General features: G+C 33.4%; 1 protein-coding gene and 1 long non-coding RNA gene across 8 annotated transcripts in view; one reads left to right on the forward strand and one right to left on the reverse strand.

The window, feature by feature from the left end:
• Positions 1–1,954: 1,954 nt before the first annotated feature.
• Positions 1,955–26,535, forward strand: part of LOC120348551 (KH domain-containing RNA-binding protein qki.S-like) — a 35,693-nt gene continuing 11,112 nt past the window's right edge. For 5 of the 6 annotated variants that reach the window (XR_013479697.1, XR_005570238.2, XR_005570237.2 and 2 more), the window contains exons 1-6: positions 1,955–2,530; positions 9,528–9,655; positions 14,678–14,794; positions 24,271–24,414; positions 25,494–25,578; positions 25,983–26,107. Coding sequence is in view for 3 of the 6 variants with exons in the window: in XM_039418712.2 (XP_039274646.2) it covers positions 2,092–2,530; positions 9,528–9,655; positions 14,678–14,794; positions 24,271–24,414; positions 25,494–25,578; positions 25,983–26,107 (1,038 nt within the window). In the remaining 3 variants the exon portion in view is untranslated. Of the gene's footprint in view, positions 2,531–4,502; positions 5,013–9,527; positions 9,656–14,677; positions 14,795–24,270; positions 24,415–25,493; positions 25,579–25,982; positions 26,108–26,535 lie in introns of those variants that run through there. The other variant, XM_039418710.2, reaches the window with a different exon arrangement.
• LOC120348553 (uncharacterized) lies at positions 2,468–12,281 on the reverse strand. Of its 2 annotated transcripts, XR_005570239.2 has the most exons (3): positions 12,155–12,281; positions 11,798–11,969; positions 2,468–4,240 (listed from the first exon to the last, which is right to left on the reverse strand). It is a non-coding gene; the product is annotated as an uncharacterized LOC120348553 (long non-coding RNA). The 2 variants fall into 2 exon arrangements; XR_013479715.1 differs by lacking the exon at positions 11,798–11,969 and having other exon boundaries at positions 12,155–12,275.

The following is a 26,535-nucleotide window of genomic DNA, read 5'->3' on the forward strand; positions in this document are numbered from 1 at the left end:
TAGGATATTGAAAGGCGCCGCATATTAACTAATCTTTTCGAATTGGTGGTAATGTAAGAAGATATGGAGATGCCAAATTGCATCATAACAGAAACACGATATCGAATACTGCTATAGCGTATTAGGTGTCTGAATTAGGTATAAATTATATTTTATCTTATGAAAAGCCCCACGATCTATAGACTATAAATCTTTGTGCATTTTTTTGAAAACTTGGATGACATAATTTAATATCGACGACTCAATATTAAGATTCATAACGAGGCCCGTTGTTTGAGCATTATGACAGATAGCATCAACAAAGTTTATCGCCGAGAATCGTCGTTTCTTGCCTTCGGGGTGTATACAAAAGACGATGCTAATATTATGGAATTTATCGTAGTTTATGCCATCTTGGTTACAAATCAGTGACCGGTTAATTTGACGCAAACCTGACATGAACCGGATATAAGTCGCCTATTTCGAGCATAATTTATCTATCCCCCCGTGGTTGACCCTTTAAAAATTACTAAATGTCAAATCTATAAACGAGTGCTAAAGTAATAAAGAGGTATTAATGATGTGCACGTGCAATAGAAAAGGAATCAAAATTAACTTAAGGAACAGAGATTTGGTTTGAATCAATTTCATATTATATTTTTAAGAATCGATTTATTTTAATAGAACTTTTGATAAATACCAACTTTTTGATAGTAATCTGTTAGTGAATTGTTTAAAAATGATTAAAGTGGTACCATATAATCTGTGCAACACCCTCATCTCATCTGAGCATCTATCGTTCCCTTCCGAAATATATATATTCTTAAGTTACAATATATTGTTGTGTCAGGAAACAAAGATTATACATATGACAAAACAATCTGGAAAATATTCAAAACGAAGCCTGCAATTTCATCCGTCGTCAATGGGATGATTACCTAAATTTGTGTCGCAGGACGTCGTGCATAACGGTTCGAAAGGTAGAATCACGTATAACAATAGATCATTCTTATGAAATGAACTAACTATTTATTGGGGCGGGAAGATGGTGATTTGTCATCAGTCGCTCAAAACGCACATTTGCTTAGAGAATTCCGAATAGTTTTAGGGACATGATGCTGTCTGATACAAAATGCACTTTTGTTAGTTTTTCGTATTCAAATTGAAAAAATTAATTCACAATTCAACTGTTGGTAAAATGTAGATACGTAATATACAAACTCGCGTTGGCCAAATTGAATAAAAGGTCACAGATAGCTAAGGTCGGGTTATCCTCAGATCAAAAATTTGATTAATGAACAAAGGATCAATAACGAAATTTCACCTATATTCTAAAAATCCATCTTGAATATGCATTTGATTGTAAATATTTCATATTCATAGAGTTACCTATTCAGGTGAAATATCATGGCAGAGCACGCTATTAAAAGTTTTCGGTAAAATGGAGCAGTGAATACTTTGTGTTTTGATACTTATTCTTTGCAATCACGATATTTTTTCGTTAAAATACCATTCCCAACACATATCATCAGTCTCAAAATAAATTTCAACGCGTTTTACTTCATACCAGACCAAGCGGAAATTTTTTTTCGTAAACACTATCAAGGTATTCGATTCCGAAGCTTCATAGTTGGGTAATCATGAGAAAACTTCATTCTAATAGCATTCTTTGGTTTACCATTCTTGCGAAATGATAGAAAAAATGCGTTCCAGTATAAGTTCGTGGTAAAACCCGTAGCTTTAAAATGACAGAAACATATCTGTCACATAGGGCTTGTACGTCGTTACGGTTGGCTCATGTTAGTTAATATGATCCAAATGAAGGTATACATTTTGATGCAAGATGAAACTCAATCCACGAGAAGTCAGCAGAGGACAAAAAGTAGCCAGGTGCAATTATCTACTTTTTCCGGCCTATCGGGTGAATTTTTTCCAATAAAGCGTTGACCTATTTTTTTAATATTCATTTTTACAGCTCATTTACTACCATATAGCTTGCGTTTAATACGTGTACAGAGTCTAACAAAAGACGAAATCACTACATAACCACCATTTTCTTACGTATTGATCCACCCAACTGACAAGATTGAGGCTATAAACCACTATCCCCCTATGCCCCTCACAGCCGGCATCAATTTTCCACATGTGAGGACTTTTAACCCACTCCCACAGCAGCTCCCAGGACAAGGGTTTACCGAGTCGGTCAAGACTTTGCCACCGCAGCAACCTCCAATCCAATTTCTCCATAACAACCCTGTCCTCGGAAAACCAGGGTCTATACTACCTCCACCAGTTTCTATTCCCGCTATGTTACCCAAGCAAGGACCAGGTGATAGCACAATTAGCTCAATGGACAGTTCGTCATCAACTCAAAGTTCGAATGACAATCCAATATGCTCCCCTGGAACAAACACGGCCTCATATTCATCTAATGACGAAGAACGAAAGACCAGAGACAAATGTCTTTATCTCAAACAGCTACTGCAAGATAAGAAACAGCTTCAGAATTTTGGCGGAATGTTTGTTCACATTGACAGAATACTAGACGAAGGTAAGACAATTTTTTGAAGGTTATTAATTACACCAGCAAAATGATGCAATATCACCATATTCGACTATTTGGGTAAAATAGAATAGACTCGAATATATATGACATTTTTCTCTTTTAAACCATAGATTGGTAGTCGAAAACTGTGTGACAGAACTGTTAATTTTCAAGAAATAACGGGACACATTTACCATTTATGCATTAGCTAATTATGCGCTCCGTATTTGGATAACACGAGCATGCATTGCTATTCATTTAGGTAGTAAATCGTCTGCGTGTTTGATTATTTTAAATCTAAGGAACGTAGATGAGATTAGATGAATTTGCCATCTGTTTTAATGCACGTCGCTGTGATTAAAAAGATTTAAACTACTGAATGTTAATACCGTGGTAGGAAATATTTCATGCTATTTAATAAATGATATTCTTGGAATAAATTATGACGAAACAAAGACTTGGAGACGAATCAGTCGAGCGTAAACCTAATGTAAACAATACTTCAATGTTCGCTCTCTCGATGCCGAATTCTGCTGTGACCCGTCTGTCTTTTCATTTCTTTGGTTTTCAATGCGGTAGAGATCTTTGTGGCTGCCCTATTTATCGCTCTCGTACTCTGCAGCGTGTAGTTTTTTCAAGTGGTATTTGCTTGCTCTATCATGTTATAGCTACCACAGGAATGCAAATACAAGATAACTTGGTTGTTCTGACGCAGGAGAAAGTCGCACAAACCAACCTAGCCTCAGGTGTTGATAGCCTTAAGACAAGAGTCATATAACATCTTTCGTATGCCAGTATGCGGTATTAAGTTACTTAATACTATGTTAGTAATGATAAAAACAGTTGTAATTGAAGAACTCTTGAACAGAGATAAAGTAACTCAAGTGGACTGACTGATCAAACTCAGAAATTGCCCTGAGCTGTGTGTACTACAGTACTTAGCATACGGTAACTCAGTGCCTGAGCAGGTTGCAGTGTATACAATTATTTAGATTTATAATTACGAGTATAATTTAAACCCAAAAATAAGATGATTTATTCAGAAGAATGAATTAATAGTACAAGGATTGGGAAGCCATGAGACATTAAAAGTTGATTTGAACCAATCATCTAAATTCTACTATCTGACTATAGACAGATATATGATCAAAATTCTTAGGTGCTCAGAAAAAACATAACATAATGCCATAATATAATTCTTATAGCAGTATAAGAAAACAGTTATGCAGCTTTTATATGTATGTGACTATAAATATTATCACATATCCAAATCCGATGTTATGGGAATGTGTAGACATACAGACAGATTTATATACAATTTATCTCAGCATTAAGTCAATTTTGAGGTTAGATGAAATGAATTATAAAAATTAGATTGGACAGTGATTCAATTTTGAAATTTATTAAGGCAATAGATTCCATTCAGCTTCTTGTATAAAAATATGGTAATTTCCACCTTAGGGGCCAATTAGTTCAATACTTATTGGCTTACTAATTCCCATGACATTTCATGACAATGCAATCCCTAATCTGTTTTTATATTTGATTGTTTACAATAGATTTCTGTATAAGTAGGGGTAATTAGGAATTGGAGAGAGAGAGATAGAAATTCAGATTATATTCAGTTTTTTTTAAACACAGACAGTTTCTGATAGGTGGTAGAATCCAATCTAATTTATTTGAGTGAAAAGTTGAATTTTGAAAGCTCAAAGTGGTCTAAAAAAAAGAGTTCTACTATTAGTAGATGTTATTACATGACGAGAAAATAAAAAGTGATATAAAAATGATTTTTTTTATCCCATTTGTGTCAAGGTTTATTTGGAGCATCCTTTGTAGCTATATTTTTCATGGGCCTATTTAGCTTGTTAGTGACTTTGTCCCACAGTATCCATAAATCACCAGGACTGTCAAAATAAAGAGATTAACTTCGTGACATATATTGAAACTCTTTGATATCCTCTTTGTTATTGAAATTAATATATTTATTCTTGAACCAATAACAGTGTTAATAGTTTTAGTATTTTTTATCAAAAATTTGCTCAACTCAAATGCCTGATGAATCTTGCTGGTGCACAAACCCTGACGGACTTTGGTGTTAAATTTGAAAATCAGACTGCATATTTGACAAATTCAATGACTTCGCAAACGTTGCCTGCACAATCCGCGGCATTAAACATGGTTCCATTAAATGGATTTGCAAGCACAGTATCTCAGCCATTGTCGAGAATTTCTATGGCTCCCTCGATTCAAACTTTTAATTCAACTAATAGTCAAATAAGCCAGCTACAAAGTAGCACATCAAGGTCAAATGGTTTTTGCGCAAACACATTGTTAGGTGCAACACAAGCACTTATGCAATCACTGCCACACGATTCTGACAGCAAAACAAAGGAAAGGTGCAACTATCTTCAACAACTATTAAAAGATAAGAAACAATGTCAAAGTTATCCAAGTATTTTTTTACATGTTGAAAGGTTACTTGATGAAGGTGAGTACATTGCTACAAGATTGGGTTATTTCATATAGAAGAATTATATGTTGAGAGATTGTCAAGAAGATTGTCCTGAGTTTTATTATAAATACTTCTTCCGTCTTAAAAATTCTCTTCATAGGATATTGATTATCTGGGTTTGTAGAATGAAATGCAATAAAACTCAGGTGTAATATACACCATTGTTGCCACATTTATCATGAATAATTTAAAAATTTAACTTTTGAAGGTTTTATATGACTGGAGATTTATTACACAAAACAATTGCGATCGAATGTGTGAAAGACTTACTTGATTGATTGAATAGAATAGGATAATAAGAATTCAAAGAATAATGTTAAGAATTTGTATTATAGTTTGAAGGATTACACAATGAATGTTTCACTGTGATGTTTATTAAAACATTCTGTTAGAGTATTTACAACAAAAACAAAGTGAAAAATAATAAGTTATTGTATTTCAATATTGCTATAGCCACAATTTATACATAAATTACACATATTATATTGTGTAACAGAAAATTGTAATACTACAGTTTACATTAATATTGTCAGTTCAAACAAAACTCTCTTTGTTTTGTGTATTGAAACCTAACACACTGCATTGACATAGCAAACAATGGTAGTGGGAAGCAAACCTTTTAACATATTTATTGAGCCATTTTTAAATATTGAATGCGTCAATACAAAGTCAACCACAATGCAAAGAAAATTTCAAAGCCAAATTGACATAATGCTGTGTATGTATGAGTATTTAAACATTGTTTTCAATATACATTACTCAAACTGATGGGAATTTTTCAATTTGTATAATTAAATGTTGACATGTGATTGTATGGTATATTAAGTAAATAAAGTAAGATTGTAAATTGTAAGACTGATTAAGATCGAAACATCATATTAGTTGTTGAGCATATATTCAATAAAATATTCTGTTGCAGTTACCAGAATAAATGTTACATCCCTTCGTTGGTATTATCTTAATAACTATAATACTTCTAGACCAATTGAACTGTTCAAGCATTCTGTAGTCGTTTCCTAAGGTCTTCTAGCAATTTACACAGGAAATAATACAGAGCTCAAACCGCCGGAGTTGAGACTTATATTGTATCTTTGTAATGGTTTTGTAATATGAGTGGACAATTTGTGTACACTTTACAGTGATAAATGAAGCGTTCAGTCTTGTACAAAACATATGACTCACAATGCAATCAATGCTGTTTTGTTTGATATTAGCACATAAAAAAGTTTTAAATTATGGTAAATCTGGCTGTATGTTTATTTTTTTATGACTTTGACTATTTTAGCTGACCAAATATTTTGTGAACCAAACAGCTTAATCAAAGTAAGAATAATTCTAGAGGTGAAACTGAAATGGGAGGATGGGGGATCTCTCGTGAAACCATGAAATGGGGAAAACAAAAATTAATTATAAGCCTTTAGTGAACATTTCGTTGACCAATTAATATTTCAAGCAAATAGCAACTATTATTATGATCTCAAAGTTGTTTCATGTTGACAGGATTGGACGCGATTGACTAAAATGCTTTGGTTTTTGTGATCCAGCGCTTACAAAATATAGAGTGTGTTTCAAGTGGGTCAGATTAAGATTGGTTACCATTGAATGACCACGGAATCACACTTCATAATAGATTTTTAAAATTTAATAGCAACATGTTTTGACCAAATATCAATCGGACATTCTACCTTGCAATGGAAAAATAAATTATATTTGTGAAAATCACGCAAGTATAATATGAGAAAAAGACCGCGCGATATTTGTCAAAAATTGAATTTCCACAGGGTTGAGATAAATACTATAGCTCTAAAATTGTATACCATGAAAGGCATAAATAAACCCTATCGCAACGGACATACTGAAGTGGTTTATTTGGCGCCACTCAGTTTATGTAATTAATTAACTGTTACCAAAACAGTGCACTTCAATTCCGGACCGATTTATTCTGAAGTATTCCAACGAACGAGATCCGACAGAAATCAAATCTATATAATGGTATATTGCGCTCCGCTGGATCATTCAATTGTCCAGTAATCAAATTTGCGCCAATTTTCTGATTATCACACTTGAATAATATTTCCGAAAGAGCGAAACAATGAATATTGCTTTGTGTGCATGATTTGATGTGTTTACTCTCTGATGTACCACAATATATAGGATTACATTTTGTTGCATTTTTGTGGGAAATTTGATGGTTTCTTGTAACCGATGTTCGTTTTTTTTTTGCGAAATGCGCGTTTTGCGGTTGTTTGTCGATAACATTATTTTCTTTAGAGCAGGTGAAATTTGATAGTTTTGGTGCAAAAAATCACGCACATGAAATTTGACACCAGTGATATTGCATTTTGGCATCTAAATTTTTAAAGGTTTCACATAACCCTACACAATTAAAACAAGCTATATTTTGTTTGTCACAATGCGTATTATCATGTCCACGTGTATGATAAAAATCCTGCCATGTTTTTTTAAATTTAGAACATTAAAACTTTTACTTGATTTAAGAGTTTTTCTACGCCATAACACAAATATATTCATTTAATTTCGTGATTGGAGTCATTTTCAAAGATATATCTACTTTAATATTGATAATGGAGTTCCGAATTTAAAGCTATGGTAAAAACATATCGAATCATCTTTTTGCCTGACAAATGGCTGTCGTGGTAGAAGTTTCGGAGATTTGTTGGTTCTTTTAACTACAAGATTCCACCGATATCTATATTCATAACCCTTAATCAGGGGTATTTGTTAATTTTTACCACTTGGCACTATGTTTTACACACGTAAATTAGGAATTCGTTCATTTCACTTTTACGATAACAAATTTTTAGTAATATCAATATCGCTACATTAATTCCACCTAAAGGGTGTTATGAGCATGGCGCTATGTATAATTACCGTTCACTAAAATTGAATTACGAAAGATTTATATTCCGATTTTGCAGTAACCGATAATTGAGTATTAACGAAAGTTAAGTAAACAAAATTACGAAGCTACTAGTTAGGAAAGAATTTGAGGTCGGATTTTCAATATGGCCTCAAGCAAATTCTAATCGCGAAAGGTATGTTGATTGGTGGTGATACATTAGAATGATGCACGAACGCAGCATCTTCTTGCATCGAATTCTGGCTTGTTAAATTGAGCGTATCGAGGTCACGTGTTCTCAAGGTTTGGGCGACTGATTGCAATTACTTTTATTGAAACTTAATTTTCATATTTGTTGCGAACTTATTATATTCCGTCCTTCACTCAAAAATAATGTGCTCCAAATTTTAGATTTTACATTTTGTCTGGGCGTTTTTATATCGTTTCCTTTCTTCATAAATCGTTGTATGCCATCTAAACCGATTTTTTTTATTAAAAACTATTGTCAAATATCAGCACAAGCTTAATTAAGTAATCGACTTTCCTCTGAAAATGACTCCGAACGTGTTTCCGTAATTTGAAATTTGACCCAGTAGAAAGAAGCAATATAAATATTTTATATATGGGAGTACAGTCTTAAACCAAAGCTATGATTCAAACCAAACGTATTTGAAAACTTCGTTCGAGACCTCTAAACTTTGGACCTCAGGTTCGCTTGAACCTTTTTAATATTTCATCTTTCCGTCGAGTCATTGGCGTAATTGATGATGGCGACGACGGGACTGAAGTTTTCATGACAAGCCGGAAAACAGATCGTCACTAGTGAGGTTAAAATACCCTCTTCTGCGTGTTTATTTCGTCTTCTTACGGAATAATTCATTCGCGGAAGAATTACTTGCAGATTCCGTTCAGACGCACCTTCCCGTATACGTAACTTATCCGATCCAGTCGCCGAAGATTAGAAATACAAAATATCAAAATGGAACTGCTTCTACATTACGAAATAATTACGATAATTTATTGTTATATATATAGATTTACGATGGCCGATCGTTTCGTTTGATTCGGCTGATTTTTTCAAAAGTATTCATTTCGATATTGACGGAAATTGTTAATAGCTTACCACCTAAAGATTTGTTACATACTTCGTTCGAAGCAAGGGCTCACACTACACGAGCAAAAAGTCTCATTTTTGAGACGCAAGTCGCTAGCGATCTTTTATGTGTGCAAAAAGCTGCGATGACCAATATCAGGCGAATACCAGATGTTTTTATAATTATCAAATCGTGACAAATCAAATACATTTTTTTGCATTTCTTTCAATAATAAATACAATATGTTCGTACGATTAGCATTGTTATAAACGGTACCTACATCACATTTATTTATTAAATTTTAGGGGAGTTAAATTTCACACGGTTCATTATATTTTTATTAAAATAAGTATAGTATTAGTCTATCAGAATATCTGGAATATACAGGTATTGGGATATGAGCATCCTAACGTCATTTAAGACGCCATGTACTTGTTTACCATGACTTTTCGTTTGTCAAAAATCGGAGATTGGAACCTTATTTATGAATCACGTATTATAATGTTTAATTATGCTCATATGCTTTCTTTATTTCAGAAATTGTCAAAGTCAGATCAGTCTTGTTCCAGAACGGAGACTCCATGCCTCTCGAACTTCCTGTTGCACAAGGACCAACTGTTATACTAACAGAAAAAGTTTATGTTCCAATCAAAGAACATCCCGAGGTACGATGAACTCTTTTTTGTAATTCAGCAATTTGCCAAGTATGGACCAGATGTCTTACTTCTCAGAAGTGACCGATTGATATCATGTAACTTACATATGTATGTTATCTTTAGATTTGGTAAATAACACGACTTGGATTAATGTAGAACATATGTTTTCAAATGAAATTATATTTGAATATTAGTTGCTCCAGTGTTTGAATCACTTTCAATACCTATAAGCTAGTGAAGTTTTCGAAATAATTTCCAAGTAACAAAAAACATAACATATAAGGTAATATTATTGGTTTGATTGAATAATAGGACACAAAATTAAAAAAACAAAACTGGGTCACATGACATTTCAATCTGCTCATAATATGAGGTGTAAATTCTAGTTGTCAGCCGTGATTGTTATCGACTCTTCGTCACCCGTATACATTATGATTGTATATTTTCGATACTACAAGCATATGCCATGGAACAGGCCGATATACAATACAGCTTGGAATTATAGAATGAGTAGGTAGCTGAAATCACGGTTATTAGATCCGTGTATCAACATGTTATTACGCTTGGAAATTTTTTTTTTATGCTTGACGTGTTTTGCGTAATACGTTTAAACGCTCTATTGGGTTTTTGAAAACATGTCAATTCAAAACTCGATTGATCAAGTCTGAAGAGTGTATAAAACTTGTCACTGAGTGGTCTAAATATTCACATTTCGCCATAGATGCTATCTGTAACGGAAATATTCGCGTCGATCGAAAATAAAATTGTTATCAGAGCACCTGATAAACAGCTTGAGTTTATATTATTATGATGTAATCACACTTGTTTGTACGAAAAAATCGGTTGTGAAATTTTAACGACGAAAGGCGGATTACATCGATACCTCCACCGACCGTCTGCGTTTAACTAAACTTTCTATTGTTTCCTCGTTCCTCTAAACGTGACGCGGTATATTCTATACACAAAAGGCATGTGAACGCAAAAATAACAACACATTGGTGTATTGAGGCCTATGTGTTGAAATATCGATGCTTCTGATTTCAAATATTGTTCGTCTCAATTGCTGAACACAAGCATAGCGTTCCCGTACAATTTTCGCCTTCGAAGATTGACACATTTCGCACATTTTGGCTTATACGTTCTGGTCCGTGTATGCAGTAGTATCCAAATTTTTATATATTGGTGCGTTTTGATGTGGCAAACGATCTAAATAAAGTGCTCTTTCACATTGGTATATCCACAATAACATGGCTGTCCATGGCGCAACGGAATCACACATTATTCTATTTATTTCGATTAAAGTTTACTGTCAATCAGCAATTATTCTAATAGGTAAGTACAGAAAGGGCGTTGATTGAAATTACGATGCGAGATATATATATGCAAAGAATAGCATTTTAAAAACTATTATCATAACTTGAACTTCCAATAATAAATATTTAACAGTTGCAAAAAAAACACCCGATCTTCGGAACTACCATCTTTAGATTTCGCTTTGAATTTAAAATAATATTGGTAAGATGTCTCGCACGTTGAGATAACGTTAGCTGCCTGTTGTATTCTCGCGTATCGTATGATTAAAAGATCGTTCTCATGCAAAATTAATGTTTTTAAGAACGTTGCTAAAGTTGAACGCTTCCCTGTTTAATGCATGTTTCATGCAATATGTCACAGAAATTGCGTACAGATCATATATAGAGGGTTATGGATAGATTCGTAATAGATTCTATTAGGCACGGGGCAATTTTAACAAGAAACTTAAATTAAGCGTAATATACCATTTGGCACCAAAACCATTGGAAAATTCAACAAAAAGGTTGGATATTAGCAATTGAAGATGCTTTGGTGGATTGTGTAACTGTTATTCAACTGGTTTTACTGCCCAAATATAAATAAGAGTAAAATTCAGCACGTTTTTTTCAACTACAAATATTTTCCACTAACACCGGATTAACCTTTATTAACGCAATATATCCAGCAAGCCACACGCAACGCATTGTAATAAGCCTATATTTGGCGACAAATGCTACATCCGATTCGATACCGCTGTAACCTAATGCTACCAGGAAGACAAAAGGCCAAGCGGGCAACGTTGTGCACCAAAGAAATACCATTGCTTAAGGGGTTTACTATGGTATCAGAGCCAAGTACCTTGCAGTTTTGTAATTCTAGTCGACGGCTGACCAGTGGCTTCATATTTCACGCAACACCGGCACATATTCGGAAATCTCTTTATTGTTTTGACAAGTGCCGTTGCAGAGATGAAGAATAAATTTTTCCTATTCGTCTAGCCTATTCTCGCCTCACGTGGACGTTTGTGTGACTAATAATAAAATAATATTATTTAATAAAATGAAAAAATTAAATTAATAATAAAATTACATATTTTATTAATATAAAATATGCCAGTTCAAGAATGGCACCATTTCCATGTACATTTCAAAATACGTATTGCATCAACGCCCAGTTACATATGCGCAATCCTTTTACAGTAATGAAAACATGTACCTTGTTTATCTATGGCCATGACCTTCTTTACCACATTCAAACATTGGCAGCTCGCCTATTCCTTCATCTTGACGAATTTGTTTTCGAGAAAAATCGCCAAGAGAGATGTAATCGTACGGCCTCTCCAACACGAAAGAACCTTTGTAATTTTGTTGAAATGTTTACACAACTGTGATTTGTCGTTCCCCGATTACTAATTTGGTAATTCGTGTCTCGAAGTCTTAATTAATTCATGTAACTTACCACAACACCGTCGAGAGGGTTGCGACGAGTCACCCGTTGAAATGAAAAGGGCGCGTTTATTTTTAAAAATCACTACTTGTTTGTTTATTATCTAAAATCACAAGCTGTTGCCCAATTTTAAGCTTCGTGAAGATACTTTGTAAACCACTTCGTAGAACTTACGCACGTGACGAAATATTTTATATGTCAATTTGACCAAAGGTGATAAACTATGTTTAATTTGTTAACGCGACTATGAAAACGTTTAGAGCTTTGTGAAGGGCATTTTCGGCGTATCAACTTTTGAAAAATGTTCGAATCGGGGACTTAGCTATTAGTATGCAACATGTTGGCAACTCTCTCGCCCCAATCTCCTGAACGTGGTTTAAGAAACTGTGCTGGCGATACCCAACCGAAATGGCTATTTCGAATCTGGTGTTCCGTACGTCATTTTAACAGAACGCAACTGTGTTTGTGACCGTTTGAGAAAAATCTCAGTCTCAAAGAACATTATTAAAGCTGTTTTTTTTTCGCACTTTTTTGATTAAATAAGATTTTCGAGGGAAATGAATATGTGGCCTTACTTGAATAGTATAATATTTTCTGATTTGGCGGGATTTCGCAACAAAAAATCTTCGCTGTAATCAAGCAGTCTCTGAATATCAGATGTCAACATCATTATCCATTGAGAAACGATTTTCTGGCGTTAGGTTACCAGTTCCGTGAATCTGTTATCTTTATTAGATTGGCATGTACAAGTCACACATGGGCGGAAGATGTTTTTTTGTGTTTGTTGTTCAGTATTTAAAAATTTTCGCGTGGTATGTTGTATGTTGTCAAAATAACATTGCAAGCATGCCCAGCAACGAACATCCGGGGTGCGGGGTACATGGCCTCCTTCGTTTTTTTTGCATTTTTGTGGCCGTTTCCATAGCAACAAATTTGAACTGTTTTCACCATGTGCGATATTGGTATTGGTACTAAGAAAGAATTACTAAAATAAGATCGAAGCGTGTTTTCTGCAATGATTGTGTTTTGGGCGCACGTCGTTCTGTGATGGTGATGTTTATTCTTTATTTTTTTTGAGCAATCGTTCCATGGGGTTACCATGGGTCCCAACGTCGAACTACGGTATTATCCTGTCTTATCCCCAAAACGATTTTCTGGTCTGTCTTCCTGTTTATATTAGGTTAGAATAGATTATCTATTTTGTGCTTACCTAGCAACCTTGAAATAAACAGAATTGAAAATAACAGTTACCACTGTTTTAAAATTATAGAAAATATTTTTTGGTCGAAGTTCATGTAACGTGATATTGAATCCAAGAAGAGAACTCAAGTTGGTTGTCTTGCCAACTATTAGGTCACACCGCCAACAAAATTCCAGCTTATTTCACTGCAGCATAGATTTTTCTCAAATGTCCACCTATATAGTTAAGTGTTTCAAGTATTAGGGAAGTTGGCAATTATTTTATTCTTTGCATGGCGATAATACCAATTCCATATCCCTTATAGTACTTATTGCACGACGATTAAGATTTCTACTTGTCATTGATGAGCCGCCTTTGTTATTTTCAGTTTCAAATCAATTTCGTGTTAGGGTTAGATTTACCACTTGGCCTTATTTTATTTCCATCCAAGAGATTTCTAAATGACCATTATTAGGCGCTATAAAAGTGTTCAGTTACCATCATGTCGTATTTCATGACATTTAGAAGTACAGCGTATGCTTCTGTAATTACTGTTATAAAATTGGTAAAATTGAATCGATTTTTACGTCCTACGCGTTCGTTTACGATTATCTGGTCTCACTCGCCATTTGATCTCTCCTAGAGCTCCCATATAGACAGCGGATTTGATTTTTATGACAATGAACCACACGCACCCGTACCTTATAATCCCTTTTTGTTGATTACCTTTAAATTCAATTGAATTTACTGCATTTGTTATTCTAGTGTAGACTCACTTGCGAACCTCGCATGGTGTAAGGGCGATACCACAACCTAATTAACATCGACAAATTCAACATGAACTGGGTAGAAAATTAAATTTCAATGTCAATTGTCGTCCGTGCGACAACACATCGCCGTCGCGATAGACGTAAAGATATGTAGAATGTCTAACATGTTTTGTTAGGCCTACTCACCCCTATGGCATGTATATATAATATCATTTTTACTTTATTTTATAGTGGTGCTTTAACTGGAAGTTCAATTCCTAGTCAATTTTCGACTCATTCTTATGATTACTAATAATAATACTTTCATGTTAAATTTACAATTTTTTTTAATGTTTCTTTCAGTACAATTTCGTGGGAAGGATACTCGGACCGCGGGGTTTGACCGCAAAACAACTAGAACAAGAGGCGAAATGCAAAATCATGGTTCGGGGAAAAGGTTCAATGAGAGATAAAAAGAAGGTAATATTAACTTGTATTTTGAAGTAAACAAGGAGATATATACATCATCTGTGGTTTCTCTAATCACCCGATTCTCGTAGATCCTGTATCGAGTTTTCCCAAAGTTTCAAAATTAATCAGCCCTAACTGGAAGCCTAGAATCACGCCTGAGTACCCTGTTCGGCCTAGAACTATAAAAACCTCAATATGTTGGTGTATCTTCTTTGTTTTTTCACAACGCTGCCCAATGTTTGTTCATATCTGCGTGAGTTTGTTTTTGTATACATTCACACTGGCGGAGCAATATTCATATGAATTCGTAAATGTTATGTTTATTGCCACATATGCATCCGTCAGCCTACGTCTTAACTTGGTTGTGGTGCATTGTGGTTTCGATTGGCGGTGTAATTTATGCTTTTCGCGGAGTAATCTTGTTTCAAAAATTCAAATTATCAAACTGACAGTTTCTTATATAAAAATTTTAGATTTCAACGTGAAATCAAGATTTTTAAATTTATTTACATTAATGCAAATTTAGTCCTGTTGACTTATTTGAAATTAATCGCAATCAAGAATTCTAAAATCGTTAACTATCCAAGTAAGGAAGACTCAAATTCCACGCAAAAACGTTCCCTACATTACGTTTATTATACTATTTCTTTGCGTGGGAACAAAAGCATACAAAGGTCAACACGAATTGACAAAGTTCAAATGTTTAGTCTTATATTATACATACCGGTATTATAGCTGTATATAATGTCTTCCTTCCTGAAGCTCGCTGTCCTATGAACGCAGGTTAATTTGCGCGTGAATCAGATATCAGGTCTTATATCATATAGAAAGAACAACGTGCTTTGCTACATACCAAGTCCTCACATGGGTTGGATTGTGGGATTAATCGAAGAATATCGATGGGTCTTGCTTGGTAGAACTCTTTGTTTTGACCTTCATGACTTAACATTTCCATGAATGGTGTTGTAAGTGACTGGTTTCTCAGTCTCCCGTGTTAGTAAGAGTTCCATACTAATATAAAGCCACACTTCCTTATTCGATTTAACTTTAGCAAATAATTATATTTAAGGTATTTTAAATCGTGGCCAAAGTCATTTTTACAATCAATAATTGCGTTCTTTGCGTTGATCTGCACCATGCCTTCATTCTCATATGACGTTTTTGGTTTTGTAAGACGTCATTTCGCTTTTAAAATTCTTGAATGTAACATGCCATGCGTATATGCATTAATGAAATTTGAATCTCGTTACCGTACTCGTCGATAATTATTGCATGTTCACTTGTACGAATCATTGTTATGCCCTTGCGTGCAGTTCGGCTGTCAGATTTTAGACTTTGGATGCGTTAGCTGTACTTAACCTGTTACGCCGAATTTAAAAAATAATACCAAATAAGGTTAGTTCACTATTATCGTGCGAACTGCCAACTCTTTCCGATCGACGAAATGTTATCTCGTTGTGGACTGTGTTCTGAATTTTCGGAATTTGTCCCTCCGGAAAAAAAATTCAGTTGTCGTTCATGATTGGCTGTGAAGTTTCATCCATTTGCTGTCTAGTCTAGACAAAGAAATTTTAATGGCAAAATTTTTTTTTCAAGCATTTCAGTATAGTAGCCCGTAAAAATGCTAAAAGAGGATTCTCCTTGTGAGTGGGAGCGTGTGACCTTGCTATTATCATAAAAATAATATTAGACTACTCATTGCGAAATGTGCCGCAGTTTGTGTTTTATAGGAGCAATGAAATAGATGTGAAATTGGAATGACTTATTACTTATGAGACGGTGATCCTTTTTTTACCGACGATTTCGCAACATAAATCGTCCGTATCATATTTTTAACGAAAATTCGTTGACTGGGAATTTCTGAAGTAAACAGACGATTCACATTCTTCAAATAGCTGATATGCGAAACAAGGATTCTTTTGTTTGCGTACCTGCCAAGTTATAATGCGCTTATGGTTCGCATTTTTGAGAAACAAATCATTGGCTAAAAATTTCAAGAAACATTACAATGAAGGGATAAAAACGACATCGCTATCCCATTATGGCAGAAGTGGCTTTACCAAATTGCTGGTCATATAATGCACAATTCATCTAACCAAGATGGGGAAGAAGTATCCTTCATGCAGATGAAACCAGATTAGTAATGGTGAGCGTGCCCTCTCAAGCGATAAAGAGGTGAAAATCGGGGCGGTTTTGCGCGTAATCCTTGATCACCTTTGTCTGTATGCTTAGCAAAGTAATATAGTCTTTTTTCGTTACGCTTGAACGGACGAGGACAGTACCCACTTCTCGGAGTAGAAAGATACTTGAGAATTCGCTCTAATTGTTTACGATACCTCGTTTTTGGTTTTGGTTTCTTTTATTTTAAGAGGAAGAGTCATTTTCCCATATCCCATGCCTGTTACTTGAGCTTTGTAAGTGGAATTTTACCAGAGTTTTCAATTACGGCCGTCATCGAATACCTCATACATAAAAAACACCTAGCTTTCTGTTACCGAGTAGCCCTTTGGCCCATTTTTGTCGCTTTAGTTGCCGACTTTCTAAACTTGTGACCTTGATTGGATATTCACCAATAATCGCCTCTGACAGTCGACTTGAAAATTCGTTTGTAGAAACTGTGTTCAAGAGATGCCACGCCCAGCACATTTTTCTCAATGCGCGGTGAATTTTTGAGTTTAACTCTGCTATTTCCGAATTTGGGGTCTTCGTCCCGCTAATAAATTTACTATGTAGTGACACACTATTTAGCATGAATGGTTTTTATTATTACATGTGCTTATGCTAAAAGTTGGAACAGTTTAATGGCCGTAACTTTCAAGTTTATTTCCTGCATTTGTTTGTTTGTTCCGTCGATCGGATTGGTGTGAAATCTCTCTATATGACAAAACCTCAATACGACCCGTGTTTCATAATTGGAAATTTAGTGTTTACGAAGTTACGTTGCTAAATTGGCAAGTTTTTCTGTAAATTTGGTCACGAGGGAATTTCTCGTCACACTTTTGTACCATTTTCAGTTGTCGCAAGCTCGCCGGGAATCAATAAATCAATGTTTGGGTCGGTAGTGATGTGTTAGCGGTCGCTAAATTCTATTATATTTTTACCACAAGTCAGATAACCCTCTGCTGTAATTGTAATAACGTTAACGAGATGACCGCGTCGTTCATCTTTCAGTTAAGCCTTTATTTTAACGATTTCCCATGACACCGTTTTATCTGAATTGCGGAGTTGTAATTTGTAAATTTCCTCCAACCAATATTGACACTTCTTCGTTTGAAGAGCCATGAAAACTTTATTTATTTATCAAAAATAACACTGTATATGCATATATCAAAATAACGTTTGACAATTGAATATTATTGTTTTTTTAAGCAGAATTGGGGCCTTAAATGGTGGCTTGTAAAAAATGAACTTGAATTTGTTCGAAATACCCAAGTCATTCAGAGCATTTAATAAATTATTAAACAGTTCACAAGCAGGAAATGATAAAAGGGTTGAGGGATAACGTCACTTGAATTTGCTTTTAAGTTACCGGTACCAGACTTGATTTGTCAGACGACGAAGCAGACGATGCTTCCCGCGTTTTTTTACGCTTGACTGGTTTCCCAGCTCGTTAATATTGTCCAATGTTAAATTCTGCCACTAAACTTACCATGCTCGCAAATTCAGGTCACCGATCCGCCTATGTGTCATTGCAATGGTACATTCTGCACTTAAATTTTCATTTTTCCTATGATTGTGACATTATGTTGCACGGAACCAATTTATCATTTTTGCTGACAAAGCGCTTTGTCGCGTTCCTGTAAGTAATCGACGAACAGCAGTCTCTAAGAGTAAAGATAGCCCGGGGGCGTATACCAACAACAACTTTAAAATATTATTATGTTAACGTTGCGCGATTTTTGGAATTCCGAACATGTTTCGTGGGTTACGGTTGATTGGCAAAGCACTTTTTTGTCTTTAAAGAATAGAAAATGTTCCACTGATTTAGAGTTTTACCCCAAATTGTCAAGTTTTTTTTCAGCACGTTATATTTCACTCAGATATAACATGTCACCAACACTGTAATTTTAATTGTATGTGACATTAAAACAATTATATTTTGTTGCTATGTTGTCACATAAAAAGAGTTAATGAAAAACAATGTCAATCAGCGGCCCTCTATGCTACCAGAAGGTAGATTCCTCAATTGCTGACTCACATGTGAAAAATTTATGTGTGATATAATCAACACCTACGATGAAATATGTTGACAAAAAATTGACACGGTTAGGTTATTACAAGATATTTTCAATGGAAACTTGAAAAAATATTTGGACATAAACTTTTTCATGTTGGAAAGTATTTATTTGTAGGGTGAATCATCACATAACCCTAATATTTATAAATTGATATGTGCAGAATTTGGAATATTTGACACTATCAATTTTTTGTCTATATTAAAAAAATAATTTTACGTATTACTGACTCTTTTTTTACTGGTTGGACAAAATAAACTTGACTTGACTATATCGCAAGTAATATTAAACCTAAATTTTCTTACCTACTGGTTTAAAATGAAGCCTACAAGATGATTTAACCATTATGTCACTCTGTATAGACACTTGTAAGTTAATTAGTGTTCTGTTGGTGATTTCTTCGGTAGCAAATGGCATCAAACTTTTCATTGCATGCCAGAAAACCTACTTAAGTTACAAACCAGAAAATCTGTCAGCTGTACTATGTTCATTCATGGCAATCCTCTTAAATGATGTAATTGTATTAGTTTATTGCTAGGAGATTTCTTGCAATTCTTTTGCCCACAAATGTGTCCAAATATTTGTTTATCATTTTGAAACTCTGAAGTAATAATTGAAGTAGAAAAGGTTAGCTCACTAAATACAATTGCCAACTTGTCTCATTTATCTGGTATTACTAGTTAAATTATTATTTCAAAATCTTTCTAAAAGTTAATACATTCACTCATTCAATATTTGGCATAACATTGTCTTCATAATAAAAATGATAATTCTGGTAATAGCTATTTGGATTTAAAAATGAACAAACATAAAAATTTTCATAAATTATTAAATTTTTAATCATCTCGGAGTAATCGTCTTTTAGATTATTGAATCATAGCTACGTCGTTGCATATGACTTTCAGACGATTCCATTTTACAACTGTGGCAGGAAAATATTCTCAAATTTAGATTGAGAATGTCAAACACAAGACATGTTTGTAAAAATGTAAAATGTTTTTCTAAATTATTCTCTACCTGTCATGATAAAATTGATATATTTTAATACTAAATGGCAGGTTGACATTGAAACTGTCTTGATATAAAACAGTTAGTTTAAAGAAATTCTAAATTTAGATGTATCATAAAAATGATGTGTTCCCTGGAATCCGGATAATCATAATTTATAGGTTTTGAGTCTTAACCCTAAAATGCGAAACAAAAGAGAAAATGATAAAAAAATTTATTTTTGTTTTTTAAACTGGTGTAACTTTTTATTGAAATATTTTGGTTAATATTCCTTCAAACTATGATGGTCTTTGTAATCTTTTCTAATAAAACCATTTTTGAAATTTGAACATTCGCCCTCTATGTTTTCCACCATAAAATTTGATTTATTACAACCATAACTTCTCTGCATTAGAAAGTTTAGAATCACATTATTTAGGGTTACACAGACATATTTCGAAATGATCTGATTACTAATTGATAAAAATGAACTGGAGGTAATTGAATATTCTACTATATCTTGGTATGAATGTCACGGATATCAAATATTATCTGATTAATTATTGTGATTTTCCGTGACTTACTTGAATACATCGACATCATACAGCCCAGATTATTAAAAGCACTTAACATGGAGTGCCCATTGGCATACTAATTAATATTTTATGATATCGTGTAGTGGATAGTCACAATAAATAGTGTGCAAGTACAGCAAGTATCCACACATGCTGTAATGAGGAGTCACTTCCCTCGGAAATCGATAGATGGTTCCTTTAAGATAAGAGATTTGGAACATTTTGCGAACATGAACATGAGTCTCACGCCATGATTTTATCTAATTTTACTAAGTCCCCGCTGAGAATTACAAAATTTGATTATGTTGGATCAAGGATCATTTCACACTTGATGGAATGGCTGAGGTGTTTACATCTTAGTAATATATATTCTAAAATTTGTTTAAATATTAATGACGGATGCATAATATTTCCAGAGATTTCATCATACAGAAAGCACTATTTTTGAGATATAAGAAAATAATATACTGAGAACATGCTTGAACTCAAAAAGTTCTCTGACAGAAAAGTAGTAACCCATAAAATATGCATGATATGTTAGTATTTTTTTTTTGCAATGCTGCTGCTGCAAATGAATACAATTATTTTCTTATTTCATGTATGAAATATTTATTGGGTATGCTATTAGGCAAAAATTATCTCTATTCCAGGCCTGATCGTGGGATGATTTTTTAATACAAAAATTGAGGTTTTTGATTCTTATGTCTGTTTGCAGGCGGATGCCAAAAAGTTTATCATATTAATCTCTTATATTTTTCGTTCTTTTTTATTGTTTTATTTATGAGGAGCTCGAATTTCAGAAAAAGTTTGGAACCTATAAACTCTGAAATGAATTATTTACATTTGAATTTTTTTTTCCCATTTTATTTAGTTTATTTTTAGTTTTGAGCTAACATATGTGAAGATACGTGTTGTGTGGTTTTCACACAAACCACACTGAATATTAATGATTGAAAATGTTTATAAATCCGATTTAGTATATCCTTCCTCAAGCATGGCTTGCACTTAAGTTCACACTTCTTCCATGACTATCAAAGGTGACCGAATAATAATAACTATGAAACGGTAGTTAGTATGTCATACTTTTAATATTATAGCATTCATAAAGTTGGAAACATGGTCTTTTCCACAGTTGAATTTATTGGTGTGTGCCATGTACCAGAGGTCTGTCTTTCACTAAATAATTTATTGTATATTGCAATCGCAAGGAATAACATATAAAGATATTTCTTTTTTAAATCTTTGAATATAGTCTTCTATGTGTTATGATACATGGACTCCATCAGATGGAGATGTTGGTTTTCATTCTAATGTGAAGTTGCCACATAAATATATGCATCACATTTTAAAAACACATGTGCATTCTGCATACACATACATTATAAAATCTAAAGAAAAATCGCTTGCATGACTCTTTAATCCCGCTATACCACATGAATAAATAACTAACAAAAATTCAGGGTCACATAAAAATCCACATGTGCACTATGTATACACATATATATTATGATAAAGAAGTACAGAAAGACTGCCCACATCAAATTAATCAAATATAGGGTCACATAACATTACACATAATGATCTATTTTCACTACGCCATATAAACAAGTAGTTACCAAAAATAAAAAGTCACATACGAATACACATGTAATGAAAATTCGCATGCACATAATGCGTATGCATATAATTAGAAAACACATAAATATAAATAGCATAAAATTAATCCCACTGCACCATATGCACAAGTATCACATAGGAATACACATGCAATGAAGGTACACATGTGCAAACTGCATATACAATTTTAGTACAAGTAGATATCAGTAATATAGACATACAAAATGTTTTTTTTACCAGATCTTATTATTATATAATCAAGCTTGGATCGCTGTTAGATGAAAGCACAAGACCATATGGTCCGTGTTTGATTCTTGGTTAGCAAATAATAGTTTCAGACAGGCATGTTTCCCTGGTGACATTTCGATCTTGTATAGATAATTCTTATTAAAATTTTCCACTCTATCATGATTAACTTTGGTGGTTTTACGTTGTTTATGATTGATGGTAATCATAATTATATTGATGTTAAAATTCAGGATAACTTCTATGATGAAATAGCATGGTAATATGAAATGATTGTAATGATGAAAAACATGTTATTGTTTTGTCATTTCTGAGGATAATGAATGAGATTATATTGCAGTTGTAATTACTTTTGATGTTGTATTATCTATTATTAGATTTATATGATTTAAAAAGATGTTTTTTAGAATTTTTTCAAATACGATTAAAATTTTTGTGTCTCAGATATTGAAAATCACATTAGGAATTATTGAGAATGAAATTCTGATTGGGGATAGCAGTTATTTCTTGTTTATATAGATCTAAATATTAATGTACAACATCAGGAATTCTGAATAATTTTATATGGCACTGTGGGCCTGGCCTAGTTGGTAAACGTAAGATTCAATTATGGTGGGTAACGATTTTGTAATAGTATTATGAGATGCAATAGTATTATGAGATGAAATATTTCCAATGGTTTTCCATTCTTAAATTTTTCTAGACTTCTTTATTTCAAAATTTTAAATTTAAGTGCAATAAACTTCAATTTATGCAAAATTAGTAACAGTAAACATTTCTTGAATTAACAGAAGAATATATTGTCAAATATTGATTTTAGTTTTTTATGATATTTTCATATATCCATCCTGTAGCATCTGAAAACAGATTTACTTCTTGAATGTTTTACCTCCAGGCCTGTTTGCTTGTCTGATTACATATTGTCTTGACCGAAGTGGTAATTGATATCTGGTTTGCAAAAATTTTACAAAGAAAACATCAATATATTCTAAGAAAAGTTTTATTGGGCAAGAGTCATTTCTTAGAAAAAATGCAATTTTGTCTGGCATAAATCATCACAGGCCCACTGTACATAGATACTTAATTTATTCTCAACACAACTTTGGCCAAATATAATTTAATAAAAAAATAAAATTTTTGGGAGTGTTGTGAAAATCTGTCATTAAGTCAGATAACAGGCGTTTTCACAATAGCCTTAGGTCAGGTCAGGCATTCTTTAACCTTATGCAAAACCTTAGTCTGTTTTTTGTTCTAAGCGTTGCTTAATCTAAAGTCTTTAGACATCAGTACTAACACAATAGCGCAAATATTTGATGGCTCAATCATTGGTTGAAAATTAAAATGCCTCGTGCTATAGGCATAATTCAAAACAATTTTATAGGATTGTGATGATTATTCATTGAGCTTTTAATAGCCTTTTACATCGTTTATGTTTTATTTAGCATAATACAGATATACATAGAATTAGAATATGCTTTCATACATAATGGTTATTTAATTGTTATAACATTGAAATGAATCAATTGTATTCACGTCTTCACGATGATATTTTCCTCATAAAAAATGCAATATACAATTTATAGTCTCTCCCTTGAGATTTCGAAATTTATTATTAGATATCGAAAAGAATTAGTTTAAAATACGAAACTTGTATTTGAAATGTTTGGAAAATATTCAATATTCCGATTGAAATAAATCATGATGATAGTCAAACAAGCATAGCCTCGTCTCGTCTATTTTTAAATACATATTACTCCTCTCGTTTGTCATTTGATATTCTCCGATGGTATTTTTTATATTCAAATATCAATTATCTTAATAACAGGAGGAAATGAACCGAGGAAAACCAAACTGGGAACATTTGAATGATGATTTGCATGTCTTAATCACGGTCGAAGATACAGAGAATAGAGCTCACCTCAAGATGAAACGTGCGGTCGAAGAAATCAAAAAGCTTCTGGTGCCGGCTGTAAGTGATTAAATATACATATGTGACTAATTTGCCATAAAGGATTTGGGTCCGTAAAATATGCAAAAATTATTTTATTGTTATCATTTTTTGAGCAAATGTAGATTTGTAAATACCCATTTTTTCATTGATTAAATAGGATTATTCTTGCGGTTTTGAAAAGCCAATAAGACAGTTAATCTTATGTCACGCCATGTATGCAATATATTATCCCGATATCAGCTCGATTCATGTTACGGTAGCCAGTTCAACAATACAAATGCGTGCTATGAATGACTGAGAACGAACAAATTTACTATTCCGAAGATATTCTGAAATAATTTTGAATATGAAATATCGAATATTCAATTTGGTTTCAACGATTTTGAATTTAGTACTGCAGTAGATTCGACATAAGCAAGGATTTGATTGGCTCTCTATTTTCTACAGTTATCAAAAATAAAATGAGGCAGACTCCGATTGATCAAAATCAGCCGATTGATCAGCCTATTTCAAATTTAAATACCTAACTAAAATCAAGAATTTGAGTTTTTAATATGAATAAATTTGACTCGATTCGAATATTTGATTACCTATTTCTGAATATCACATTTAAAAATTGTTAAAAATGCCAGATTGCATCAAATTAGAGGATAGGCATACCTGACTGCAAGCTGACTGCAAGACGGCCATGCCCAGACGCCTAATAGTCTCATGCCGTCAGAAATTAGATGGTGACCCCAATTTTTAATTGTAAATAACATTCTTTGAATTTATTTTAATAAGATTATCTAGTTTGTGATCATATCACCCAGAGCATAAGATAGGACTCCCATATTTATCCTGTGGAAAGGAAAGGGGATAAGATGGCGTACCTAATATGGCGAACCACGTCACTCGTATGATTACTAGTCCTTGTCGCATGAGGGAATAGTTAGCTTGTTATTTGTTTTAGATGCATGGACTTATCTTGTCTTTCATAACTCCTCCTTGCTTAGTTGCTGTTAAAAATTTTGTACACATGCATTATATTTTCATGTAAAATGTTGTATTGTACTTAAAAAGCAATTTGTCTTAACATACCTAATTATTTCATTTAGGAAGGGGAAGATGATTTAAAGAAGAAGCAATTGATGGAACTTGCTATTATCAATGGAACATATCGTGATTTCTCTGGACAATCAGGTATGTATTAACTTATTGAATTATTAAGACTCATTTAACTATTCCAATTTGTCAGTTAATCAGCTGATTCATCAGGATGTAACCCATTGGTGTAGACTTGCGGGATAAAAACAATTTTAAAAAAATCTCTCAAAGATTTTATTTTGTGCTAAAAGTAATCTATACAGAGATATAAGTGGTTGCGTAACAAAAGTATTTCTCTTTTGTTTAGTACAGAGCCTTCTTAGGAGAGTTCTTATATGTGAAAATCCTTATAAAAAGTACCAGTAATAGTTATGCCATTATGAATCGACCTTGAATTAGTATTTGAAATGCTATTATTACCTATATTCACAAAAAAATTCATTTAATCATGTAATGGCAAATACATTGTATTTCATGTCTATTTTACTCATGTTTTCTAGCACAACCAAGACTGATAACTGCACCACAAGTATTGTCCATCCCTGGCATGAGATCTCCACCACCCGGTCAACCACCTGCAGGTGTCTTGTCCACTCCAATCATCACAAGGCTGCCCAATGGACAGGTATGATGGGGTTTGGAATTAAATTGTTGGTGATAGTAACGTATCCTTTTTTGTTTTAAAATCAGATAATTCATATTTTCTCCATGCTATTTCTTAAGAAATGGATTCAATAATACATTTATGTTACTAATTACATGGAAGTTATTTTTTGCACATTAATTTTTTTGTATTCGATGCTTATTCATCTCTCATGCTCTGGGCAAGGTTCTGTACAATCAGCACTGACATCTCACGACATGAAAAAAGAACATGTACTCTTATTTGGAAGGACTGGTTCTCGATTCAATATTACTTACCCAATTCATTCTACTTTGGATGAGGCCGGGGGTATGGTATTCAACCCCAAGTGGGTACTCCTGGCCCCAACTTTGAAGAAAATTCGATTTGTTTTTACCACTGGAAGCTAAAAATCAGATTTTTCCCACATG

Source organism: Styela clava, chromosome 1, assembly GCF_964204865.1.
Source record: "Styela clava chromosome 1, kaStyClav1.hap1.2, whole genome shotgun sequence".
Lineage (NCBI taxonomy): Eukaryota > Metazoa > Chordata > Ascidiacea > Stolidobranchia > Styelidae > Styela > Styela clava.